Source organism: Schistocerca piceifrons, chromosome 1 (genome assembly GCF_021461385.2).
Source record: "Schistocerca piceifrons isolate TAMUIC-IGC-003096 chromosome 1, iqSchPice1.1, whole genome shotgun sequence".
NCBI lineage: Eukaryota > Metazoa > Arthropoda > Insecta > Orthoptera > Acrididae > Schistocerca > Schistocerca piceifrons.
The window spans coordinates 917,488,359-917,513,427 of NC_060138.1; the positions used below are offsets into that span (position 1 = coordinate 917,488,359).

A 25,069-nucleotide genomic window follows, 5' to 3' on the forward strand; every position below is an offset into this window, starting at 1 on the left:
TCTTAAAGTGTACCTAAATGGCATCTCTTAAGAGGATAATGAGAGATATCAAGATATTGATCTGTGTGTCTGAGCATACGTCCAAATTTTTAAATGCACACCAGAACTGTTTTATTACTAGCTACATTACAATACAGGATTTTCATTACAAGGCAGCCACTGTGTTTCAGTTAGGCAATATGCCTAGTCTCTATAAATCGAGAAACTTTTTGAAAAGTCTGTAGCCCTGAGCAGATGACATATTGCCTGCAGTGTTTTATAGTGCAACTCTACAATGCCACAACTAATGTTATTTCTGCTATGTCTTGTATTATGATGGTGTGTTAAAAAGTAAGGTCTCCAAATTATTTTGTTCTGTTCTCGGTAACAGTTGACCAAGCGAGGTTGTGCAGTGGTTAGCACACCAGACTTGCATTCAGGAGGATGACATTTCAAACTCGCGTCCGTCCATCATGAATTAGGTTTTCCGTGATTTCCCGAAATCGCTTTCAAAGGATGTTTCCTTTGAAAGTGCAGGGCTGACTTCCTTTCCAATCCTTCTCTACTCTGATGGGACTGATGACCTCACTGTTTGGTCCCCTTCCCCCAACCAACCAACTAATAACTGTCGAGGTATTACATGTCATGCATATTATTCAGTTGACTTTTCTGCTTCACTGATGCACGTAGCAACCCTCTATTACTAGAGGGCTCCAAATTGTAGTGTGTAACATGATGGTGTGTAATGTAGCTATGTCACTGCATGAGAAACAACATGCTGTAATCGAAATCATGAAATTGAAGAGTTCATCCACACATGGAGCACCCTGTCCTTCAGCATGACAATTGTTGCAGCACATGTGTGCTGCAACAATTAAACGCCTTGTGTTCACTGCCATTGACCATCTTCCATACACGCCCAACTTGGTCCCATCCAATTTTCGTCTGTTTCCAAAACTTAAAGAACACCTTTGAGGACTTCACTCTGATAGACATGAAGCAGTGCCAGCAGAGGTGGGAGTGTGGCTCCATCAACAAAGTTAGACATTTTACAGTGCCAGTATCAACAAACTGTTCTCTCATTGGGTGAAATGTGTTCACCACTAGGGTGACTATGTTGAGAAATAAATAAAACAATGGAAAATCCAGGATGGAATGTAACGATACCAGAGAAGGAAAGTTGCTACTCACCTTATAGCGGAGACGCTGAGTCGCGATAGGCACAACAAAAAGTTTCACACAAGTATAGCTTTCAGCCATTAAGGCCTTTGTCAGCAGTAGACACACACACACACACACACACACACACACACACACACTTTGCGCAGTGTGTGCAGTCTTAGAGAACTGAAACCACACTGCGAGCAGCAGCACCAATGCATGATGGGAGTGGCGACTGGGTGGGGGTAAGGAGTAGGCTGGGGCAGGGAGGGAGAGGGATAGTATGGTGGGAGTGGCAGACAGTGAAGTGTTGCAGTTTAGACGGAGGACATGGGAGAAGGTGTGGAGGGGGGAGGGGGGCAAGTAGCTGAAAGGAAAGAACTAAAAAGAAATTGCTATGGCCCAGTCACTAGTATAAGCAAATTTCTTACAAACTGTTTCTGACATATCAGCAATGTAAAGCTTAAAGAGCAGTAGGGCTAATACTGAGTCTTGATGTACGTAATTTTGGAGGAATTGTTTGAGATGAATTGTCATTCTTTGAAATGGCACCATTCAATAGAATGGTGAGGTAGCCAGTGTATATTGTGTTACACTGACACTATTACAATCTTGGATTTGATGCAAGTTATGGGATAATCTTATTTTTGTCAGCAACTAAATGCATTAGTGAACACAACTGAAAATAATGGAGAAGATCACTGAATTTAGGTTAGAAGCCGATGTATGACTACAGACTTAGCATATGAAACTAGTATATTGCTGAATGTTAGTGGCATAAATTTCCCCTTAAATTCTACTATGGCAGATGTCATTTCTGAATAATGATCACGGTACAAGAACAGTTTATGTTTTCAGTGTTTCTATCATGATTATCACTGTAAAAATTTTAAATTGTAGCATAATAAATAAATTTGTTTTTCATCCCTTAGTCATATGCTTTTTAACCAACGTAATGAAGGTGGTTATCAGTTGTTAGTCAAATGTTAAAACAGAGAAAGAATAAAGAAAAATGTGTAAAAAAAATTGCTTTATCCAGGTAGCAACCCCATGTCTCTCAACATACTAGTGTGGCCCCATACTCACTGTGGTATCATTCTGTTTTGAAAACTGAGGCCATTTTAATGGATGGTAAGTAAATCCACCTCATGCATTTTCTGAAGAGCCACTAGAGTGAACAGCTGTTGGGTAAGATAGGTTGCATTTTAAACTATGTCATCATTCTGTTTGTTCTCAGATACTCATCCCCATCCTCGATGCCCACACCCTCTCCTTGTTAGAGTTTATTTGATTGTTTTAAAGTCCAATTCTGTACAATGTATACTGCAAAGTTGTTTTGAAGTTGGTATTTCCTAATATTGTTCGAACAGTATCTCAGAAATCACTGCCTAATAGCACATCCACCTTGCACCATTTCTCTTTGGGGTATCAATGTTCCTTATATGTTTGAATTACTGGTGATTAGTAGACTCCTCCCCTTCTGCATCTGTTTTGACCTTATGTGGATTGTACATGGCTTTTCAACAGTAGAGGTGAATCACACTGTCTCTTGGCTCAGGTTCACTGTTAGTTTCAAATGAACAGTATATCTGTTGATAAAAGGCAGAGATGCTATCCCCTAGGTACTCCCCTTACATAATTTCCCCTCTAGAGATTATATAGTTCCATCAGTGACAGCCTAGTGAATACTTGCAATGGTTCCCATTTCTTCAACCACAGTTAAAGGAGCCTGCCATGTAATTTATTTCCAGACTGAATACAAGATTTCATTTATATGCGCTTTGGGTTTCTGTCAGCATTATGTTCCTAATTACATGGGCATTATTGCTGATGACACATTAGACTGATTTTGACCACTGTAAGTACCTTCAGGTAACTAATACTGTACTAACATTTCCCGCTTGTGCCTTAAGAGGATGAATGTTCATATTTGTACTTAATGTGGCTGATCTACCTCTCTCTCTGAATACATCTTGAATTGATCACTGGATCTATGGAGGGGATTTCCTTAATGCAGAACAACCATATTTCTGTGCCACATATACTCTGGTAATGTACATCTGACATATTAAGGTGGGGCCCCTACAATTTTCAACTCACCAGGATAGTACAAAAAACCACATTTAAGATTGCTTTTGAATGTTCTGAGAATCTGGTTTAAGCCATCCATTTGGCTCCAAACTGTTAGTAATGGGAACAATGCTCCAAGTCCAGAAGCATATTTCTGCATTACTTGAGGGGATAGCTGTCTTAACTTATTTAGCTAGCCATTGAAAGGAGCCGAGGATAACCTTTGAACCCATGTGCCAAGCATCTTTTATACCAACATGAGCTGCAATTTTTCAGCCATCAGCATTCATCGTGCTCAGGAGCTGCTGGCAGAACATCCTCCACATTGAGGACAAGACCTTTCCAAGCAAACATACTGATTGCTCACTGGCCTTATTTTGTAAATTTCCAGCTATTTTCTTGAGGGGCTTCATTACAAGTGTAGTGTTGGAGCTCCCAGTGACCAACATAACCAAACTCTCTGACAACCTGGATTTTTAAGGAAATTAGATCCAGTTCTAAGAGGCGTAGTTACCCAAGCTGTATCCCATGTAATCTCAGCAATGAGCGGCACCTTGTGCTAAGGTGCAAGACTGCCTTGCAGCATGTACTCACATCCATCTCCTGCCATAGTATTACAAGCCTGCCATTGTCTGCCATTCATCCTCAGGTGAGAAGGAACCACCAGTTCTGCGGCATTGGATGGGTCTGACTGCAAAAGTAAGCACTTGAGAAAAACATGCTTCTGTGGAAGATAAGAGCAAGGAGTCTACTAGGGGGTCGAGCTTGTATGATAAAAGAAAAGTAAAATGCTTTGGCCCAGATAAACAGATTATGGATCCATTGAAACTGATACTGCTATTAATTAAGCAGGAGATCATTCTGTTCAAATGTTTGATGATACTGCATTTCTTGCTCTTTCTGGTGCTTGTCCTGCTGTGGCATAAGTTGATATTGTGGCAGCTGTCACAATTTGTAATACTACTGCCAGCACTAGATCCATTTCTTTGTGTCACACACAGAGAGAATGTGAGGCCTTATTGTCAGTTTCATAACTGTGTCTGCAGACATTTATTTGACACACACAAATAATAGAACAGATCACAGGAAATTAGTTTGTGGGGCTATTTTTCACTCTACACATTCCCAACTCCACTCACACTCTCCAGTTACTTATCTGTATAAATCCATGTGACATCCAGCAATATCTTGTAAAAGTGTAAATACCATTGCTTGCACTACTTGTACTCTAAAGAGTGTTTGCAAAAAGTTTCTAAAGAGTAAGATCTGCCGTATTGAGTTTCAGCCAGCTTAGCACTGAATATATCATAGGCAATATAGCAACAAAACTATGGCTGATGTACCATATGCTGTATCCTTTATGTGAAGTAAGTTGTAAGGGGTTAACTTGCATAACCACTGTTATTTAGTCCTATTAGCAGTGAAGTGTATGTTGCAGAAGTGCCCAGTGGATTTGTGCAGCTTCTGTGGGCTCTTCTTCTGCCTAATTATCCTTCTCCAAAGGTGTAGCACATTGGACAGTGTTAACATTGTGACCTGATATGGAACATTTCATCCCATTAATGGGCTAGTAATTAAACATGCAGTAAATTCTCCTAGTGGGTGCAGGGAATATACCACATGATGTGTGAATGTACAACATGATGGTGTAGCAATAATACTTCATTTGCACAGCATCATAAAACACACCCATATGGTCACAAGTTCTAAACCAAACTGTCTTGTCTCTCATCCACACAATTATTCCCTTCTGTCCCTTGAGTTTTCTGAGCAGAGACTTTGATGATGCTGGTGTGCCCACAAATATTAAATATATTGAATAAACACACACACAAACACACACACACACACACACACACACACACACACACACACACACACACAGCATTCCGTAGCCTAAATTCACAGATATTGAAATACAATCTGATTACATACCGGTAGTTCCAGTTAGCAGATCACCTGCAAACAGTAGAGCAGATATCATTCTAGTCACCAAAAACCAAAGCCAGTGTATTACTAGCCTCCACAGGCTGCTTGCGCCACATTGGTCTCTTAGAATGATGGCAGGAGTACACACATCACATGGGATTTTAAGTTTTATTTATATTGGTTTTATGCACCTGGTGTCTATCAGATCTTACAATATGCCCTTTGGTATGTTATCTGGCCTGGCTGGTTCAAAATTCATGCTACATTTTGACAAGCATCTTTCAGTTGTACTCAATGTTATTATGACAGTCCACCAATGTGGTTTGACTCTTAAATTGGACAACTTCCCCAAAGCTGGAGCTCTGTAACTGTCCATCTGCAGTATGGAAATGTAGCTATTATAAAGCTCAAGATTCGTCTATATTGATGTGAAACCAATGGTTATGAATAAAGCTCCTTCATGCAGCTATGTGGCTTTTGGATTTTTATAATTGTCATAATTTTTATGATAATTTGAATGGTTATCGAGTGTTGTGTGCTATTACTGTTATTTACGATGTCTCTGAGTTATGGTTGGCCTCCTCACAAAGTTGCTTGTAAAACTGGAATGCTGGAATATAACATTTATGCAGGTCCCTACTGAAGCTAATAAACCTATAACAGGAAGTTGTATACATGCATTCAAGGACAGCAATGGGCTTTGCAAAAGGGCAGAAAATGTTTGACACACACAGCATTCTGACAACATTTGTTTTCTGTGTGAAATTTTTCGTAATGTGGTCTGCAAACAATTACTTTCATAAGGCTGTAAATTATTTTTTAATTTCATAGTTGTTTCAGTTTGTAACAGTGTCACGAGATCTTATTTCAGAGTTGGTCATATTAGTTCACCTGGTTTTTTGTTACATTGTGGAGTATAATAGTAAATGGAATTAACATTGTCATTCTGAAATTAGCTGTATTGCATAATTAAAAATTTGTTAACTTGATGAATGACAATATGTGAATGGTAGTAATACGACATTACAGTACTCGCATCCGTGTATCATATAGTACATTAAAAATGGGTATTGTATTCTATATTGTGTGTTTATTGTCTGTTATATTACAGTACACACACTGTAATGTTGCAGTTGATGCACCGTATCTAACTTGTTAAATAATTATTTAGAAGGCAGTCATATAAATGAATACCTGTCTTATTATTATATCCTTTTGCGCTATGAAAGTGTTCTTCCCTAAAGTTGAGATATTCCAGGATTTAATTCCATAAGCTGTTATTTAATGGAAAGAAGCAAAGTATTTAACTTGCTGATTTGTTTCTGTCAATGCTCGCAATTGCACAGAGTGCAAGAGTGGCAGAACAGAGTTGTGTAACAAGCTCCAGTTTTTCCCCCAGTTTAAACTCCCGTCGACATTCACACCCATAATTTTGAAACTGTTGCTTTACTTATTAATTATTTTTCCATACTTTAATAATCGTTCATTTGTGTTGTACACTTTCATGTTCAGAATTGAATATACCTGTTTTATGGAAACTTGCATGTATTTTTTATTTATTTAAATTGTAGATGATAATGTGTCCATTATTAACTAATATTTTTCATTTGCCTACAGGACACTTCTCTATCTGATTTTTGTGCTGTTCCTGGGATCAACATGTCAACGCTATGTTTTACTCACAGACTTCATGATTGCCTCTAAAGTTTCTGTTGTTAGTAAGTAAAATTTTTAAGCCCAGTTCATTTCTTAAATATTATTTCTAAATCCTTGCTGCAAATTTCTACATCTACAGCCCCTATAACTATGTTGGTATGAGATTGTGCACTGTGGAACTTTTGCTTAGGGGTACTATGATTCTCTGCTTCAACTAACCAATGGAGCTGGCCACTACAGACTCGTAAGCTACTGACTTGATTCTTTCTATGCAAGCGAATGTCTGTTATTTTAATATAATTGTAACTGGTTGTTTCAAAAATATAAAGTTTCACTTTGATACAGATGCTGGAATAATGAAAAGTGTGTAAACATATAATGAACATGTCTTAAGGATGGAATTAATGATTTCTTGTGTGCTAAAGGGTAATGGAAAGCAGCATGTGTCAGGTGCCTCATCAATTTCCTGTAATACTTAAGTGAGAAAGTAATTCTCGCATACACCAAACCATTATTTTTGCCCCCTTGTTGTTGTTGTTATTGTTGTTGTGGTCTTCAGTTGACAAACTAGTTCAATGGAGCCCTCCATGCTACTCTACCCTATGCAAGTTCCTTCATCTCTGAGTAATTGCTGCAACTTAAATTCTTCTGAATCTGCTTAGTGTATTCATCTCTTGGTCGCCCTCAACGATTTTTACTCTTCACGCTTCCCTCCAGTACTAAATTGGTGATCCCTTGATGCCTCAGAACGCGTCCTACCATCCGATTCCTTCTTCTGGTCAAGTTGTACCATAAATTCCTCTTCTCCCCAATTCTATTCAGTACCAACTCTTTAGTTATGTAATGTATCCATCTAATCATCAGCATTCTTCTGTAGCACCAAATTTCAAAAGTTTGTATTCTCTTCTTATCTAAACTATTTATCGCCCATGTTTCACATCCATACATGGCTGCATTCCATACAGACACTTTCAGAAAGGACTTCCTGACACTTAAGTGTATACTCAATGTTAGCAAATTTTTCTCCTTCAGAAACGCTTTCCTTGCCATAGCCAGTCTACATTTTATATCCTCTCTACTTCTACCATCATCACTTATTTTGCTCCTCAAATATCAAAACGCATTTATTACTTTAAGTGTCTCATTTCCCCGTCTAATTCTGTCAGCATCACCTTGTTTAATTTGACTACATTCCATTATCATCATTTTATTCCTGTTGATATTCATCTTATATTCTCCTTTCAAGACACTGTCCATTCTGTTCAACTGCTCTTCCAAGTCCTTTGCTGTCTCTGACAGAATTACAATGTCATTGGCAAACCTCAAAGTTTTTATTTCTTCTCCATTGACTTTAATCCCTACTCCAAACTTTTCTTTTGTTTTCTTTACTGCTTGCTCAATGTACAGATTGAATAACACCAGGGATAGACTACTCACTGCCTTTCCAACCACTGCTTCCCTTTCCTGCACCTCGACTCTTATAACTGCCATCCGGTTTCTGTACAAATTGTAAATAGCTTTTCACTCCCTGTATTTTACCCATACCACTTTCAGAATTTGAAAGAGAGTATTTCAGTCAACATTGTCAAAAGCTTTCTCTAAATCTACAAATGCTAGAAATGTAGATTTGTCTTTCCTTAATCTGGCTTCTAAGATAAGTTGTAGGGTCAGTATTGCCTCGCATATTTCAACATTTCTATGGAATCCAAACTGATCTTCCCGGAGGTCGGCTTCTACCAGTTTTTCCATTCATCTGTAAAGAATTTGTGTTAGTATTTTGCAGCCATGACTTACTAAACTGATAGTTCAGTAATTTTCACACCTGTCAACACCTGCTTTTTTTAGGATTGGAATTATTATATTATTCTGGAAGTCTGAGGGTACTTTGCCTGTCTCATACATCTTTCTCACCAGATGGTAGAGGTCTGTCATGACTGGCTCTCCCAAGGCTATCAGCAGTTGTAATGGAATGTTGTTTACTCCTGGGGCCTTGTTTCAACTTGAGTCTTAGGTGGACCTCACTCACTATTGCTCACCATAATTGTTTGTTTTGTTATTAAATTATTTTTGCCAAATAGAAGAGTTTGACTGAAGAATGAAGAAATACTGGGCCCTAAGAAAAGAACAACACCCAAAGAAATGATTGATCCAGCTTACCCCAAAGAGGGTGAAATGAAAGAAGAAGAAAGAAGAGTTTGACTATGGATGCTAGCAGCTACAGCAACTCGCTGATATTTGGCAGTAATTGCCAGTGTAAGGGTGTTACATAAGCTAAGAACCCTTTGACCTTAAAGCCTGTGAAGCCATTCTTTGGATTGTAGTATTGGTTAAATTGCATGCCTGTGAAGTATCGTCTCAGTTGTGCAACTGGATTCATGATTTCCTGTTAGAAAGCTCACAGTTCACAGTAATTTATGGAAAGTCATCAAGTCAAACAGAAGTGATATTTGGTGTTACCGAGGGAAGTGTTACAGGCCCTCTGCTGTTTGTAATTATATAAATGAAAAGGAAAGATTGCTACTCACCATATAGAGAAGATGTTGAGTCGCAGACAGACACAACAAAAAGGCTGCCATACATGTCGAACTTTTGGCCAAAAGGCCTTTTTCTAAAATAGACAATACACATACCTTCACAAGGACAACTCACCCACACATAATCATTGTCTCTGCCTGCAACTAAACAGTAACTGGATGTACACATCATGATACAAGCTCACATTACAGATGTAATAAAAGGCAGAAACATGGATTAAAAAAAAAAAAAAATCAAATCCAAGCCATAGCTTTAATAAATACTATCTTAAACAACATTGATTGATTTTGGAAGCACATAACAATGCTGGCACAACCAATCTTAAAACTGTTCATATTATCACTTTTTCATAACTCTTTTGAGTGAATTAGACAGTAAAGTAATGGTAAATACACTGGTGCCCAAAATTAAAGCAACAAACTGCTATTTCTCCATCCTGTGTCCTCATGATATAATCATACAAACTATCAACAGATGTCGTGACAGTCATGTTCTACATGGTAGATGGCATTGCAATCAACGGACAACCACTCCAGCAATGATGTTAGGGCACATATCAAACAGGGTAGTGTTTGCAGGGTAGTCTCAAATAAACAATCACTGTGTATACAGTCACAGATGGTGCATTATGGCACAGAGAAGAAGCCTACATACTCTCTGCTGTGGAGGGCCATATGAAGATGGAAGCAGGAGAATTGCAAACTGATGGGACCCGATGGCTTAATGTGAATTATTCTGTCGTTTCTCCAATGAGTTGACAGTTTATAGAGACCGAAACTGTATCTGAGGACCAAGACAGGGCATGACGGTACCACCTTATTACTGCACTACAACTGGCATCTGACCTCGCAACATCGCGTGGACGTGTTGTATGGAGACAAATGGTGTACAGAAGGCTCCTGCAGAGTGGCCTGTATTGTTAGAGAGCTGCTGTATGTTTCTCTCTGGCATGACTTCACAGAAGGGAACATCTAGAGTGGAGCTGTCAACATGCCACCTGAACGGTCGAGCAGTGGGCCAATGTTCTTTTCACAGATGAGTCCCGATTTGGTCTGGAGAGTGATTCTCAACAGATTCTCATTTGGAGCGCATGTGGAACATGATTTCGGGACACAAATATTGTGCAAAGGGACCGATACCGAGGAGGATCCCTAATGGTGTGGCCAGGGATTATGTTGACCACTCAGACACTTCTTCATGAAATTGTATGGGTAAATCAGCAAGATTTAACTGCTGTGAGATACCTTGAGGAGATCTTGGGATCCCATGTGATTGATTTTTTTTGGGAAACATGGCATGGCCTGCTCACTCTACCAATTTGAATACTGTAGAGCGTGTCTGGGATGCACTAGGGAGGCATATTGCATCACGTCAGCATCCACCAACCACTCTCCAAGACTTGGGAGTTGGTCTGCAGGAAGAATGGGCAGTATTGCATCAACATGAGACTGATGACATCATTCACAGCATGTCCCATCGTTGTCAGGTCTGTATTGATGCCAGAGGTGGTCACACCCCATACTGAACACATTAACCAGTTGTCAGAATGTTTGTGCAAATCCATTAAGTTGAAAAAAAATAAAATAAGTAAATAAAAATAAAAACGAAGAACATTTTTGTCTACCGTTATGCATGTTGCAGTTGATGACATTCTGTGTTCTTTACATTGTTTCTACTTTATTATCTCCTGTTTACACTGTTTTGTTCTAAAATTTCCATTTGTTACTCTAATTTCGGACACTAGCATAGTTTGTCTGTCCCCCCCCAAACAGTAAGAAGTAACCATGCATAGTTAGGTTTAGGGTGTTTTTAATTCTGTTGGAGAATTCCTATATGATACACAAGAGCAACTTATGTGTCAAAATTAGACTCACAAGAAAGAGGTGACAATCATTTTTTATTATGTTTTTATTAGGTAGCTTTCTTGTCTGTTTCTCTGCTCAGTACAAATTTTGCAGTTGATTTTAAACTAACTTACCAATGCACTAGTAGAGCCTTGAAACTTTCACCATAGCTCATAACTGTATGACAGTGCTATATCAACTCGCTTTCTTGTCTGGTGTGTGGTAGAGAGTATTGTGTGTACCACTGCCATTTCCCCCTTTTTCTGTTCCAGTTGTGAATGGTTCACAGTATGACTGATTACTGGTAGTCCTACATGTGAGCTCAACTCTCTAATTTTTACTTTCACAGTCTTTTTACAAGATTAACCTGGGAGGAAGCAGTATAATGGTTGACACAGATGAAGAGAAAAAACCTGAAATTTACCTCATGTCTTAGATGTAAAATCATCAAAATGTTTTACTTTAAATTGATTGAAAAATTTCTTATACACAAGATTAGAAATCAGAAAATAATTACTTAAATAAAAATGAATTTTTAGTATATCACATTTTTAAATTGGACTAATAAATATAAAGGAATTTCTTCTAGCCCCATTCAGATTCCTGACCCAATCCAGATAGTTCTGAAAATTTGTGAATTTTCAATAACTATGAAAATACTTGTAAGATTTAAAATTAAAGTTGTGGAGCGCAAGCATTATGTAATTGATGCATGAGTACTTCACCTCCCTACTGTTATCTATTACATGTGCCCCACATTTTTCATTTTAAAACCTACAAGTTATTTCATAGCTATTAAAAATGCACAGTCCCATATATTCAGGACTTTTTTTATATGGTTAGGAATCATGGGGCTAGGATAAACTGTTTTGTACTTCTTAGACCAATTTAAAAACATATACGAGGGCGGTTCAGAAAGTAACCTCCGATTGGTCACAGTGCGGGTTGTGGGGGGAGTAGCGACGCCATCTGTGCGTTCACGCACTCAACAGGTCAGCCGGCATCAAGCCGTGGTCGAGTGAACGTCGTACCTGCGCTAGTTTAGTTTTTGTGGCAGTTTGAAATGTGTGCTGCAATAGAAAACCCCGCCAAATGTGAAGTGCGTGCTGTCATAAGGTTTTTTACAGCCAAAGGATATTCTGCAGCAGCTATTCATCGTGAGCTTTGTGCCGTGTACGGACCAAGAGTTATGAGTGAAGGAGTTGTCCGTGAATGGGTACGTTTATTTAAAAGTGGACAAGAAAACGTTCATGATGAAGAGAGGAGTGGTAGACCATCATTGGTGACTGACGAACTCGTTCAGACAGTTGATGCAAAAGTTCGTGAAAATCGACGTTTCTCAATGTCAGAGTTGTCTACTGGTTTTCCACAGATTTCTAAGACTCTCTTGTATGAGATAGTGACAGCAAGATTGGGTTACCGTAAGTTCTGTGCACGATGGGTGCCCAAAATTCTTACCGACCACCACAAAACTCAAAGAATGGCCTCTGCATTAGACTTTCTGTCACGTTATGAGGACGAAGGAGAACCATTGTTAAACAGAATCGTGACCGGTGACGAAACCTGGATTAAGTACGTGAACCCTGAGACAAAAGAACAATCAAAGATGTGGGCACATTCAAATTCGCCTACCAAACCAAGAAAAGCCTCGCAAGATTTTTCTGCCAGAAAACTGATGTCAACGGTGTTTTGGGATGCCAAAGGGGTGTTGTTGGTTGAATTCATGGAACGTGGTACGACCATTAATCAAGACGTGTACTGTGAAACAATAAAAAAGTTACGACGGGCTATACAGAACAAACGCCGTGGTATGCTGACTTCCGGTATCGTTTTTTTGCACGATAACGCCCGTCCTCACTCTGCTCGCAGAACAACGGCCCTTCTTGAGTCCTTCAAGTGGGACGTTATCAACCATCCACCTTACAGCCCAGACCTGGCACCAAGTGATCATCACCTCTTCATGCATTTGAAGAAATGGCTCGGGTCACAGCGGTTTGATGACGACGAAGAGCTCAAAGATGCGGTCACAGGCTGGCTCCAGGCACAAGCGGGTGATTTTTATGCAGAAGGAATTTCAAAGCTTGTGAAGAGATACGATAAGTGCCTCAATCGCTATGGAGACCATGTAGAAAAATAGTGCAAAGATGTAGTTGTAAGATGTATATATTAAAATATTTTTATTTAACTTGGTGTATTTTTTTAAATCAACCGGAGGTTACTTTCTGAACGGCCCTCGTATATTAAAAAGAATTTTTATTTAACTAATAATTCCCCTTTTAGTATTGCATTTATGATATTTCTATAACTCTCAAATCACAAATCATCCAAAAGCTATGTCAAGCAACCTGGGGAACATTGCCATGCACTCTACATTCTTCTACTCTGGGTCTTGGCTTCTCAACCAATGAATGGTCATCCTCAGTGTGGTTAAACAGCCCACACATACAAAAAAATAGATGCAGCTAAATAACATCATGAGAATGATTGCTGATGTCATCAAATCAACCCTTAGGGAACAGTTAATAGTACTGAATCCATCCCCTCAACTACAACACACGAATACTGTCATGAATGAGTACAAACAGATTATGGATGGTAAAAATCTTATAACTCAGCAAGATATCGGTGATGCAAATCATAACTGATTCTGCTCATGTAACGACCAACAAAAATAGTAGGGGCACTGTGGATGATGATGAGACATACAAGCACACTGACTCAAGAATGAACAGAACAACAGAATAATAATATGCCATGCGACACTCAAAAATCACTGTGATTTGACTTGCCCTGCAAAACTTGGTCACAGCTAAACAGAGGAGGGGCAGTGTCTTGGGCTGGTAAACCTCCCTGATGTAGTGTAGCTGTTCAGAATGCCCTGAAAAAGTAGGAGGTGAGATCACGTGTTATAGGCAATGTTGCATCAAACCATCGCACTTCACTTGGCATTTGTCTGCTATGCTGCTCAACAATACAGTGTGCTGACTGTTTTCACCATGGCGTTGTTAAATACATATGCAGCCATCACTGTAGGACAAGTTGAAGCCACTCAGCATGCCATGTCGGTGTTCACACACCCATTGCACTCTGCGGCATTGGTGGGTTCTGGTCAATGGAAGCCAAAGCAATGACATGCTTGCCACAATTTCAGCCTGCAGAAGATGCCATTGAACCATCGACGCCGACAGGTTGCAGTGCTCCAATGTTGCGCCAACACTGTGGTGGAAGATGTTCTGTCCATTACAGTCAAGCAGACAAGATGGCAGTCATCTTATGCTGTGGTCACATTGTGTCATCCAGTAGCCTGTTGATGCAGTGCTGTCTTCTTCTCTCCATTGGTTCCAGATACGCCGTGCTATTGAAGCAGCATGTTGTGCATGAGCTGCAGTGTCACAGAATGACAGACATGTCTCCCAGATGACAATCATTCTGCCCTCTTCAAAAGCTCTCACATGCCGAGATTCAAACCTGTGATGGATGTGAGGCATAGTGGCACTTGGTTACTCATTTCCATTTTGTATGATAACTCCACACTGACTGAGCATTGCATGACACAGACCCGTCTGGTCACACAAAAAAGGGCACTATTGGACCTACATGCACATCACCAATCTGCTAGTTAAATCACTTATTATGGTTTGCCGTTCTACACATCCTCTTATCATGGCATGTTGCAGACCATTGATTCTGAGTGTTTCACTTTTTACAAACAGTAATGTACTGAATTCATTGCGCTCCTATGGTCTAGGGATAGCCTCTTTGATTGGTAATCAAAATGTCCTCTGTCCTGGGTTCAAACCCCATCACTGCTTAAATTTTGAATAAAGATCATCAGCAATGACAGCCGAAGACTTCCGACATGAGAAGTCGCACTCAGTCTGCCAGCCACCATGTCAAAGAGGGCTGAGGAGTAGACAGAGGTTCAGGCACTCCCTTGCCCTTGGCGTGGGAAACTGGCCTAAAAAGTGGAAGAATCAGCGATGATCAAAGGCATGAGGATGCAGAAGGCAATGGAAACCACTGAATTAAAGAGAAATATAGCGTATATCCACAGGATGTGGCCCGTAATTGAAAGTGTCATGATAATCTCCCCATCAGCAAAAGATTTCAGTCCAGTCCTCCGTTGCGTTTGCAGGAGAGGGCTGCCAGGGGGGAGGTGACCATGAGTAAAAGATTGAATAACCAATGAAAGGATAATGTTCTAAAAGTCGGGGCATGGAATGGCAGAATTTAAACATGGTAGGGAATCAAGAAAATCTGTAATGATTATTCACATTGGTGTGTAGAATTTATGAGACGGGCGATATACCATCACACTTTCAGAAAAACATCATCCAAACAATTCTCAAGATAGCAAGAGCCGAGAAGCGCAAGAATTATCGCACATTCTGCTTAACAGCTCATTCAGCCATGTTGCTGACAAGAATAATATTCAAAAGAATGTAAAAGAAAATTGAGGATCTGTTAGACGAAGATCAGTTTGCCTTTAGGAAAGGTAAAGGCACCAGAGAGGCAGTTTGATATTGCGGTTCATACTGGAAGCAAGACTGAAGAAGAATCAAGACACTTTCGTAAGATTTGTTGGCATGGAAAAAGTGTTAGACATTGAATGATGCAAGATGTTTGAAATCCTGTGAAAAAGAAGTGTAAGCTATAGAGAAAGACAAGAGATATACATGTACAAGAACCAAGTGGGAATATTAGAAGTGGAAGACCAAGAATGGAGAGCACAGATTAAAAAAGGTGTGAGACAGGGATGTAGTTTTTCACCCCTGCCGTTCAATCCATACTTCGAAGAAGCTATGATGGAAATAAAAGAGTGGGATTAAATTCAAGGTGAAAGTATATCATTGTTAATATAAACTGATGACATTCCTGTCCTCAGTAAAAGTGAAGAATTACAGGACTTGTTGAATGGAATGAACAGTCTAATGTGTACAGAATATGGGGCTGAGAGTAAACTGTAGAAAGATGAAGGTTACGAAAAGTAGCAGAAATGAGAACAGGGACATAACGTTATATTTGATGATCACGAAGTGTGTGAAGTTGAGGAATTCTGCTACCTAGATGACAAAATAACACATGATGGATGGAGCAAGGAGGACATGAAAAGCAGACTAGCACTGGCAGAAAATGTTATTTCTGGCCATTAGAATTCTACTACTATCAAACATAGGTCTTAGAGGAAGAAATTTCTCAGAAAGTATGTTTGGAGCACAGAATTGTATAGCAGTGAGACATAGACTGTGGGAAAGCTGAAACAGAAAAGAATAGATGTGTTTGAGATGTGATTCTACTGGAGAATGTTGAAAATTAGGTGTACTGATTAGATGAGTAATGAGGAGGTACTGCACAGAATTGATGAGGAAAGGAATATGTGGAAAACACTTACAAGAAGGGACATGATGATTGGACATCTGTTAAGACATAGAGATTGGGATGTATCCAGCAAATAATTGCGAACATAGGTTGCAAGTGCTACTCTGAGGTAAAAAAGCTGGCACAGGAGAGGAATTCATGGTAGGCCACATAAAACCAGTGATAATACTTACGACAAAAACTTTTCTAGAGTCTACGTATTTTTTTCCAATGTGTCAGACAGCTGTGCAGTGAGTAAATGCAGTGGATTTTGATGACAAATTTCCTAAGTAACTGAATGTACTGTGGAGCTATGGTTAATATTCCCAGGTGCCTATACAGACGCCTGAAAAATCTAAATTTATGAACATCAAATGTAAGTCTGTTTAGTTTAATTACTGAAGTTTTGTCTGTAAACACTGCTACTGCTAGAACTTCAAAACCAAATCAGTTTACTTTCTTTTGTGGAATGAATGCTTTTTGCCTTACTGAAGAGTCCAGGTATTATCTTGTAGGACAGTAATGAATGAAAATACGTGAAGCATGAGTAATACTTAATTTCTGTTTCCATATAGTTGGCAATTATTCTGATGGCAAAAGTAGCTGATCCTAAACTCTGTGTTAAGAGGAGACAACATATTTGTGACATTATTAAACTGAATGAGCTATGTTTTTTGAAGTTTAAAGCTATTTCATTTGTGCAATACCAATTAATGAATTAGAAATAAATAAATAACAAATTTCAGTGATTGCCATGTTCTCCTTTACAAAAAATTGTATTACATACTGTTGTATGGTGGTAGATCAACAATTTTCTGCCATATTTCTTTAAAGTGCTTTGCATTTGTGCCTGACACAGCATTTCAGATGTTCAGCATTCATTAGCACAGAAGGTACATTGTCAGGCATTTCTGTATTGTTCTGTTTATTTAGTTTTTCTTTCTTTTAAAATGGCTTGGTCTTCTTTGATCAGTATTTGCTAGTATGTGTTACATTTGTGTGCTTGACCATAAGGTATTATCATTTACACTTCTGACAATGAATGAAATTGTTACAGGTGTTTTATTGCTAGCTGGTTTGTACGTGTCTTCAATGTCCAGCTGCCTGGGGGCAATGTACGGTACACCACGTGTCCTACAGTCAGTTGCCAATGAGAATGTTATACCTATCATACAAATATTAGGACGAGGGGTAAGTGGAAACAGCTATGTGAAATTTTTATTATATCAGTGACAGCTACAAAGTTGGCCAAAAGTCATGAAGTGTAATTAACATTTTTATTTATCAATAATTTCCATGTATATTTCATAGACTCAAGGATGGTCAATCATCTTCTGCCATACTTTGAAAGATAAGGAAGGAGAAAAGAATGAATAAAAAAGTTACGTGCAGTTATAACTCTTTTGCCCCTTTGTGACTTTCGGCCAATCCTGTATATTCAAGCATGTTTGTTTCTGTACGTCACTTCTACTCTGTTGTTGGAAATTATCTATGCATTTCACAAACTTTTGGTATGGTCTCTTCACTGAATATTGTGGAGAACTTCTGAAAATATATATCTCACACTTCTGTGCTGAAATGGAGAAAAAAACGGCTTTGTTATGTTGATGAGGTGCAGTTTCCTTCATGGACAAAGAAATTGAAGAAAAAGTGGTAGGTGGCTATCATATAATTTAATCTACAAATTATGTTGTAAATTTTGGGTTTGTCAAATAAGACATGCAAAGCAGTCAGCAGGCAGCTAAAGAAAAAGTAGATAATTGCTGAACTCCAGGTCAAAGCCCTTTATCAGAGTTAACAAACATGCACAATCGCCTTTGTCTCCCAATGCTGTTACCTCACTCAGAGTGGTGAATATGGTTCTATTGTTAACTACACTCCGTGCAAATCTCATGATGCACATGAATTCCCATTTCAGAAGTTGTTCTTATTGTCTACCTGCCATCTGAACAAATAGTAATTCCTCCCAAATCCACAACCAGTGATACAAAAACCTACATGTGTGTGAGAGCAACGTCTGCTGTGCATGGTCTATGAGGACAACATTCAGTAGGTAAGTTGCTAATGGTCAGGTTTCTTGCATGTGCTTTTGAGGCCATTGTGTTCTGTGAACTCCTTATCTTGCAAAGGCACAGGCTCCCATATGTTATGGTGGAAATTTAGTGTGGATACTTGAGGGCAACTATTTGATGTTGATATAGGAATAAAACACACAGAGAAATATTGTGGTTATGTTGTTACAAAATTATATGGGAACATAATAACAGTTTCTCTACCTTTCATTTAATTAAATCTCATTGAGAATCTAATCAGAGCTCTTAATATGATGAAGCGGTGAATGTTCTCTCCAGGTATGTCATGATCTGGAATCATGTTTGCACAATCCCATAAGTAGGACAGCATAACCTTCCCCGCATGTGATTATATTTGAAACTTGTTCATTTTTGACAAAGATAGGTACTTCCATTCCTCACTTTCTGTTGCTTCCCAGTTGGTGGTAGCAGACCCAGCTGCCATCCTAGTTTAAGAATTATGCAAGCTCCAAACAAAAGTTGTTCATGAATATCCATAGCAATCATTTAATTTCAGGAATCACCTGGGATGGTAGTGACTTAACGAATTCTTGTGAGCCTGTTAGATAAAGCATATGTCATCTGCTGAAACATGACCATCAAAATGTCTTACACAAGACATCAGTCACTTTGATGCCAATTCCTATCCAGGTACAATATTGCAGTGCCTGTGTATGATATTGCAGTGCTTATGTTATTCTGATTACGATTTAAAGTTCCTTTGGACATGCATGTGTATCCAAAGGAGTAGGCACTGCTGTGACTACACTCACTATGCAGTAAGCGTATGGTTGATGACATGTGGAAGTTTGGGTGTGGCTGTGAGTCGTTCACAGATAACCAAATGGTAAGGCGACCACTCATGATAAGCGGGAAATCTGGGTTCGAGTCCTGGTCTGCCACAAATTTTTGTAGTCGTCATTCCATAGTCGTCATTCCATTCTACAGCTGATGTTTGTCCTTATTTGCAATTTTGAATACATTTGATGTATCCTGTTTGGATACAAACAAATTTTCTATTGGTCATATGTCAGCTGTATTGAAATGTGGGCAATTAAGTGGATCAATAAATATATGTGGAGAAAGTAGGATCCAAGTGTTCATTAGAAAATGAAAAGCTGTACATAGAAGAGGAAATACCTATCCAATCTGATAAAGTTGAAATTCTACCCATCTCTCCTTTTGAAGGAAAATAATAAACTCACTCAAAAGTAAAAGCCCACATTTAATTTTTGGCATCTCTGACAAAGTACTGAAAGCTTGTTCCCAAGAGACAAGTCGGAGGCTCAGCCAAATTCGTAAAAACTCACTGAAACAGGGCATTTTTCCTGATAGATTGAAATATGATGTCATTAAACCATTGCATAAAAAGGGGGATAGGTCTGATGCCGACAACTACTGCCCAGTCTCACTTCTGACGGCTTTCTTTAAATTTCGTGGCAGAGTAATGTATTCAAAGTAACTTCATATATTTGTAAAAATAAAATACTAACAAAATACCAGTTTGGTTTTCAGAAAGGCTTTTAAGCAGAAAATACTATGCAGGGTGAAAAGTATTTAAACCAACAAACTCTGGGAAGTTGTAGGGGACATCAAAACAAACATTTTTCCCTAATGTCATTTTTTCTTATGAGGATTATTTAAACCGGTGGAGGCTGTATTACGCTCTTCAATTGTAGGCAACTGCTGTCCACCAGTATAATAGTGCATTGTCTGTTTAGTAATGGAGCGATACAACTGGAGTGAGCACGCCGATATGGTTGGCGCGAACTACGTAGCGCACCACAACAGACGAGCTGCACAGCGGCTTTATCAACAACAATACCCTAATCGCCATATCCTGCATCATACGATCTTTGCCGCTGTGTACCAACGTCTGCGTGAGACCGGGTCATGTAGCAGATTACCTGGAAAGGTAGGCCTTCGCACATTAAGAACGCTGCAATTTGAGGAAGCTGTCTTGCAGCATGTGGAGCGGGATCCTTCAATCAGCACTTGTGCAATTGCACATAACATGGGACAACAAATGTAAGAACAGTCCTTCGAGAGCAATTGTTACGTCCATTTCACTTACAGCGTGTCCACAACCTGGAACCAGTTGATTATCCATCCAGAGCACAGTTTTCGCAGTGGTACCTGGAACAGTGTGAAATGCGTCCTACATCTCCATCCTCTGTGTTGTTTACCAATGAAGCAATGTTTGGGCATGATGGAGTCTTCAACACACACATTTCGCATGTTTGGAGTAAGGCTAGTCCACATGCCACAGTTACTAGCGCTCATCAAGTGCGGTTCTTCGTTAATGTGTGGGTTGGTGTTGGGGACTGTTTAATTTGGCCGTTTCTGCTACCTAGGCCATTAAATGGCAGGTACTATTACAATTTTCTCGCCAGAGAATTGCCAGAATTGCTGGAAGACGTCTCACTCCCTACAAGACAACGCATATGGTTCCAACATGATGGGGCGCCGGTACATTTCAGTCGTTGTGTGCGTCGATTCCTGGACCGACGGTTCCCAGAAACGTGGATTGGCAGAGGTGGTCCTGTACCATGGCCTGCTCGATCCCCAGATATGTCCCCTCTGGACTTTTTTGTGTGGGGGGAGACACGCAACCTTGTTTACGCAACTCCTGTTGCATCAGAAGAGGATCTGGTTCCCCGGATAGTAGCAGCAACAGGAACAATTCAGGATACTCCTGGGGTTGTTGCCCATGTCAGAGAGAACATGATCCGACGGTGTAACCTTTGTTTATGTGTCAACGGAGGCATTTTTGAAAATCTACTGTAACTGAAATTGGGTTGTGTTAATGTGATGTCTCTTGGTCATAAAAAAATGGAAAAGTGTTTGTTGGTTTAATTAATTTGCCGCCAGAGAAATCTTCCTCTACCGGTTTAAATACTCCTCATAGGAAAAAAATGACATTAGGGAAAAATATTTGTTTTGATGTCCCCTACAACTCTGTAAAGTTTGGAAGGTAGGAGACGAGATACTGGCAGAAGTAAAGCTGTGGGTACCGGGCATGAGTCGTGCTTTGGTAGCTCAGACGGTAGAGCACTTGCCTGCGAAAGGCAAAGGTCCTGAGTTCGAGTCTCGGTCGGGCACACAGTTTTAATCCGCCAGGAAGTTCCCAGAGTTTGTCGGTTTAAATACTTTTCACCCTGTATATGCATTCACTGATCAAATATTAAATTCTCTGAATAACTGAACGTCATCAATTGAAATTTTCTGTGACCTCTAATATGCTTCTGATTGTGCAAATCATGGAATTCTTCTAGATAAGCTTAAGTATGAGTAGGTATGAGTGGGACAGCGCACAAATTGTTTAATTCATATTTATCTGGAGGAGTACAGAAGTTTGAAATGAATAGTTCACATAATGTGAAAAAATCAGCAGAGTCCTCTAACTGGGGAGGTATCAAGAATGGTGTCCCACAGGGTTCAACCTTGGGTCTCTTATTGTTCTTAATATATATTAATGATTGCCACTCTATATTCACGAAGATGTGAAGTTAGTTCTTTTTGCTGATGATACAGGTATAGTAATCACACCCAGCAAACAAGAATTAGCTGAGAAAATTGTAAATAATGTCTTTCAGAAAATTATTAAGTGTTTCCTGCAAATGGATTCTCATTAAATTTTGATAAAACACAGTATATACAGTTCTGTACAGGAAATGAAACAACACCATTAATAAACGTAGAGTTTGATCAGAAGTCTGTAGCTAAGGCAGAGTATTCCAAATTTTTGGGTTGTGCATTGATGAGAGATTAAGCTGAAGGAAAGACATTGCCGATCTGCTGAAATGTTTGAGTTTAGCTATCTATGCTAGTAGTGTTATTGCAAGTTTTGGCAGTAAACATGTAAGTACATTAGCTTACTAAGCCTACTTTCATTCACTGCTTTCATTGTTGTTGTTGTTGTTGTTGTGGTCTTCAGTCCTGAGACTGGTTTGATGCAGCTCTCCATGCTACTCTATCCTGTGCAAGCTTCTTCATCTCCAAGTACCTACTGCAGCCTACGTCCTTCTGAATCTGCTTAGTGTATTCATCTCTTGGTCTCCCTCTACGATTTTTACCCTCCACGCTGCCCTCCAATGCTAAATTTGTGATCCCTTGATGCCTCAGAATATGTCCTACCAACCGGTCCCTTCTTTTTGTCATGTTGTGCCACAAACTTCTCTTCTCCCCAATCCTATTCAATACCTCCTCATTAGTTATGTGATCTACCCATCTAATCTTCAGTATTCTTCTGTAGCACCACATTTCGAAAGCTTCTATTCTCTTCTTGTCTAAACTATTTATCGTCTATGTTTCACTTCCATACATGGCTACACTCTAAACGAACACTTTCAGAAACAACTTCCTGACACTTAATTCAATACTCGACGTTAACAAATTTATCTTCTCCAGAAACGCTTTCCTTGCCATTGTCAGTCTACATTTTATATCCCCTCTACTTCGACCATCATCAGTTATTTTGCTCCCCAAATAGCAAAACTCCTTTACTACTTTAAGTGTCTCATTTCCTAATCTAATTCCCTCAGCATCACCTGACTTAATTCGACTACATTCCATTATCCTTGTTTTGCCTTTGTTGATGTTCATCTTATACCCTCCTTTCAAGACACTGTCCATTCCGTTCAACTGCTCTTCCAAGTCCTTTGCTGTCTCTGACAGAATTACAATGTCATCGGCAAACCTCAAAGTTTTTATTTCTTCTCCATGGATTTTAATACCTACTCCGAACTTTTCTTTTGTTTCCTTTATTGCTTGCTCAATATACAGATTGAACAGCATCGGGGAGAGGCTACAACCCTGTCTCACTCCCTTCCCAACCACTGCTTCCCTTTCATGTCCCTCGACTCTTATAACTGCCATCTGGTTTCTGTACAAATTGTAAATAGCCTTTGCTCCCTGTATTTTACCCCTGCCACGTTCAGAATTTGAAAGAGAGTATTCCAGTCAACATTGTCAAAAGCTTTCTCTAAGTCTACAAATGCTAGAAACGTAGGTTTGCCTTTTCTTAATCTTTCTTCTGAGACAAGTCGTAGGGTCAGTATTGCCTCACGTGTTCCAACATTTCTATGGAATCCAAACTGATCTTCCCCGAGGTCGGCTTCTACCAGTTTTTCCATTCGTCTCTAAAGAATTCGAGTTAGTATTTTGCAGCCGTGACTTATTAAACTGATAGTTCGGTAATTTTCACATCTGTCAACACCTGCTTTCTTTGGGATTGGAATGATTATATTCTTCTTGAAGTCTGAGGGAATTTCACCTGTCTCATACATCTTGCTCACCAGATGGTAGAGTTTTGTCAGGACTGGCTCTTCCAAGGCTATCAGTAGTTCTAATGGAATGTTGTCTACTCCCGGGGCCTTGTTTCGACTTAGGTCCTTCAATGCTCTGTCTAACTCTTCATGCAGTATCATATCTCCCATTTCATCTTCATCTACATCCTCTTCCATTTCCATAATATTGTCCTCAAGAACATCGCCCCTGTATAGACCCTCTATATACTCCTTCCACCTTTCTGCTTTCCCTTCTTCGCTTAGAACTGGGTTTCCATCTGAGCTCTTGATATTCATGCAAGTGGTTCTCTTTTCTCCAAAGGTCTCTTTAATTTTCCTGTAGGCAGTATCTATCTTACACCTCATGAGATAAGCCTCTACATCCTTACATTTGTCCTCTAGCCATCCCTGCTTAGCCATTTTGTACTTCCTGTCGATCTCATTTTTGAGACGTTTGTATACCTTTTTGCCTGCTTCATTTACTGCATTTTTATATTTTCTCCTTTCATCAATTAAATTCGGTACCTCTTCTGTTACCCATGGATTTCTACTAGCCCTCGTATTTTTACGTAGTTGATCCTCTGCTGCCTTCACTATTTCATCCCTCAAAGCTACCCATTCTTCTTCTACTGTATTTCTTACCCCCATTCCTGTCATTTGTTCCCTTATGTTCACCGAGCGAGGTGGCGCAGTGGTTAGACACTGGACTCACATTCGGGAGGACGACGGTTCAATCCCGCGTCCGGCCATCCTGATTTAGGTTTTCCGTGATTTCCCTAAATCACTCCAGGCAAATGCCGTGATGGTTCCTCTGAAAGGGCACGGCCGACTTCCTTCCCCATCCTTCCCTAATCCGATGAGACCGATGACCACGCTGTCTGGTCTCCTTCCCCAAAACAACCAACCATCCCTTATGTTCTTTTAGTTTACCCAGGTCCCATCTCCTTAAATTCCCACCTTTTTGTAGTTTCTTCAGTTTTAATCTACAGTTCATAACCAATAGATTGTGGCCAGAGTCCACATCTGCCCCTGGAAATGTCTTACAATTTAAAACCTGGTTCCTAAATCTTTTTCTTACCATAATATAAACTATCTGAAACCTTCTAATATCTCCAGGATTCTTCCATGTATACAACCTTCTTTCATGATTCTTGAACCAACTGTTAGCTATGATTAA

General features: G+C 39.5%; 1 protein-coding gene across 5 annotated transcripts in view; it reads left to right on the forward strand.

Moving 5' to 3' along the window:
- The window catches only part of LOC124717142 (solute carrier family 12 member 8), a 195,524-nt gene that overhangs the window by 112,391 nt on the left and 58,064 nt on the right, over positions 1-25,069 (forward strand). For all 5 annotated transcript variants that reach the window (XM_047243930.1, XM_047243905.1, XM_047243896.1 and 2 more), the window contains exons 7-8: positions 6,757-6,857; positions 17,590-17,723. In XM_047243930.1, coding sequence (XP_047099886.1) covers positions 6,757-6,857; positions 17,590-17,723 — 235 coding nt within the window. The remainder of the gene's footprint in view (positions 1-6,756; positions 6,858-17,589; positions 17,724-25,069) is intronic.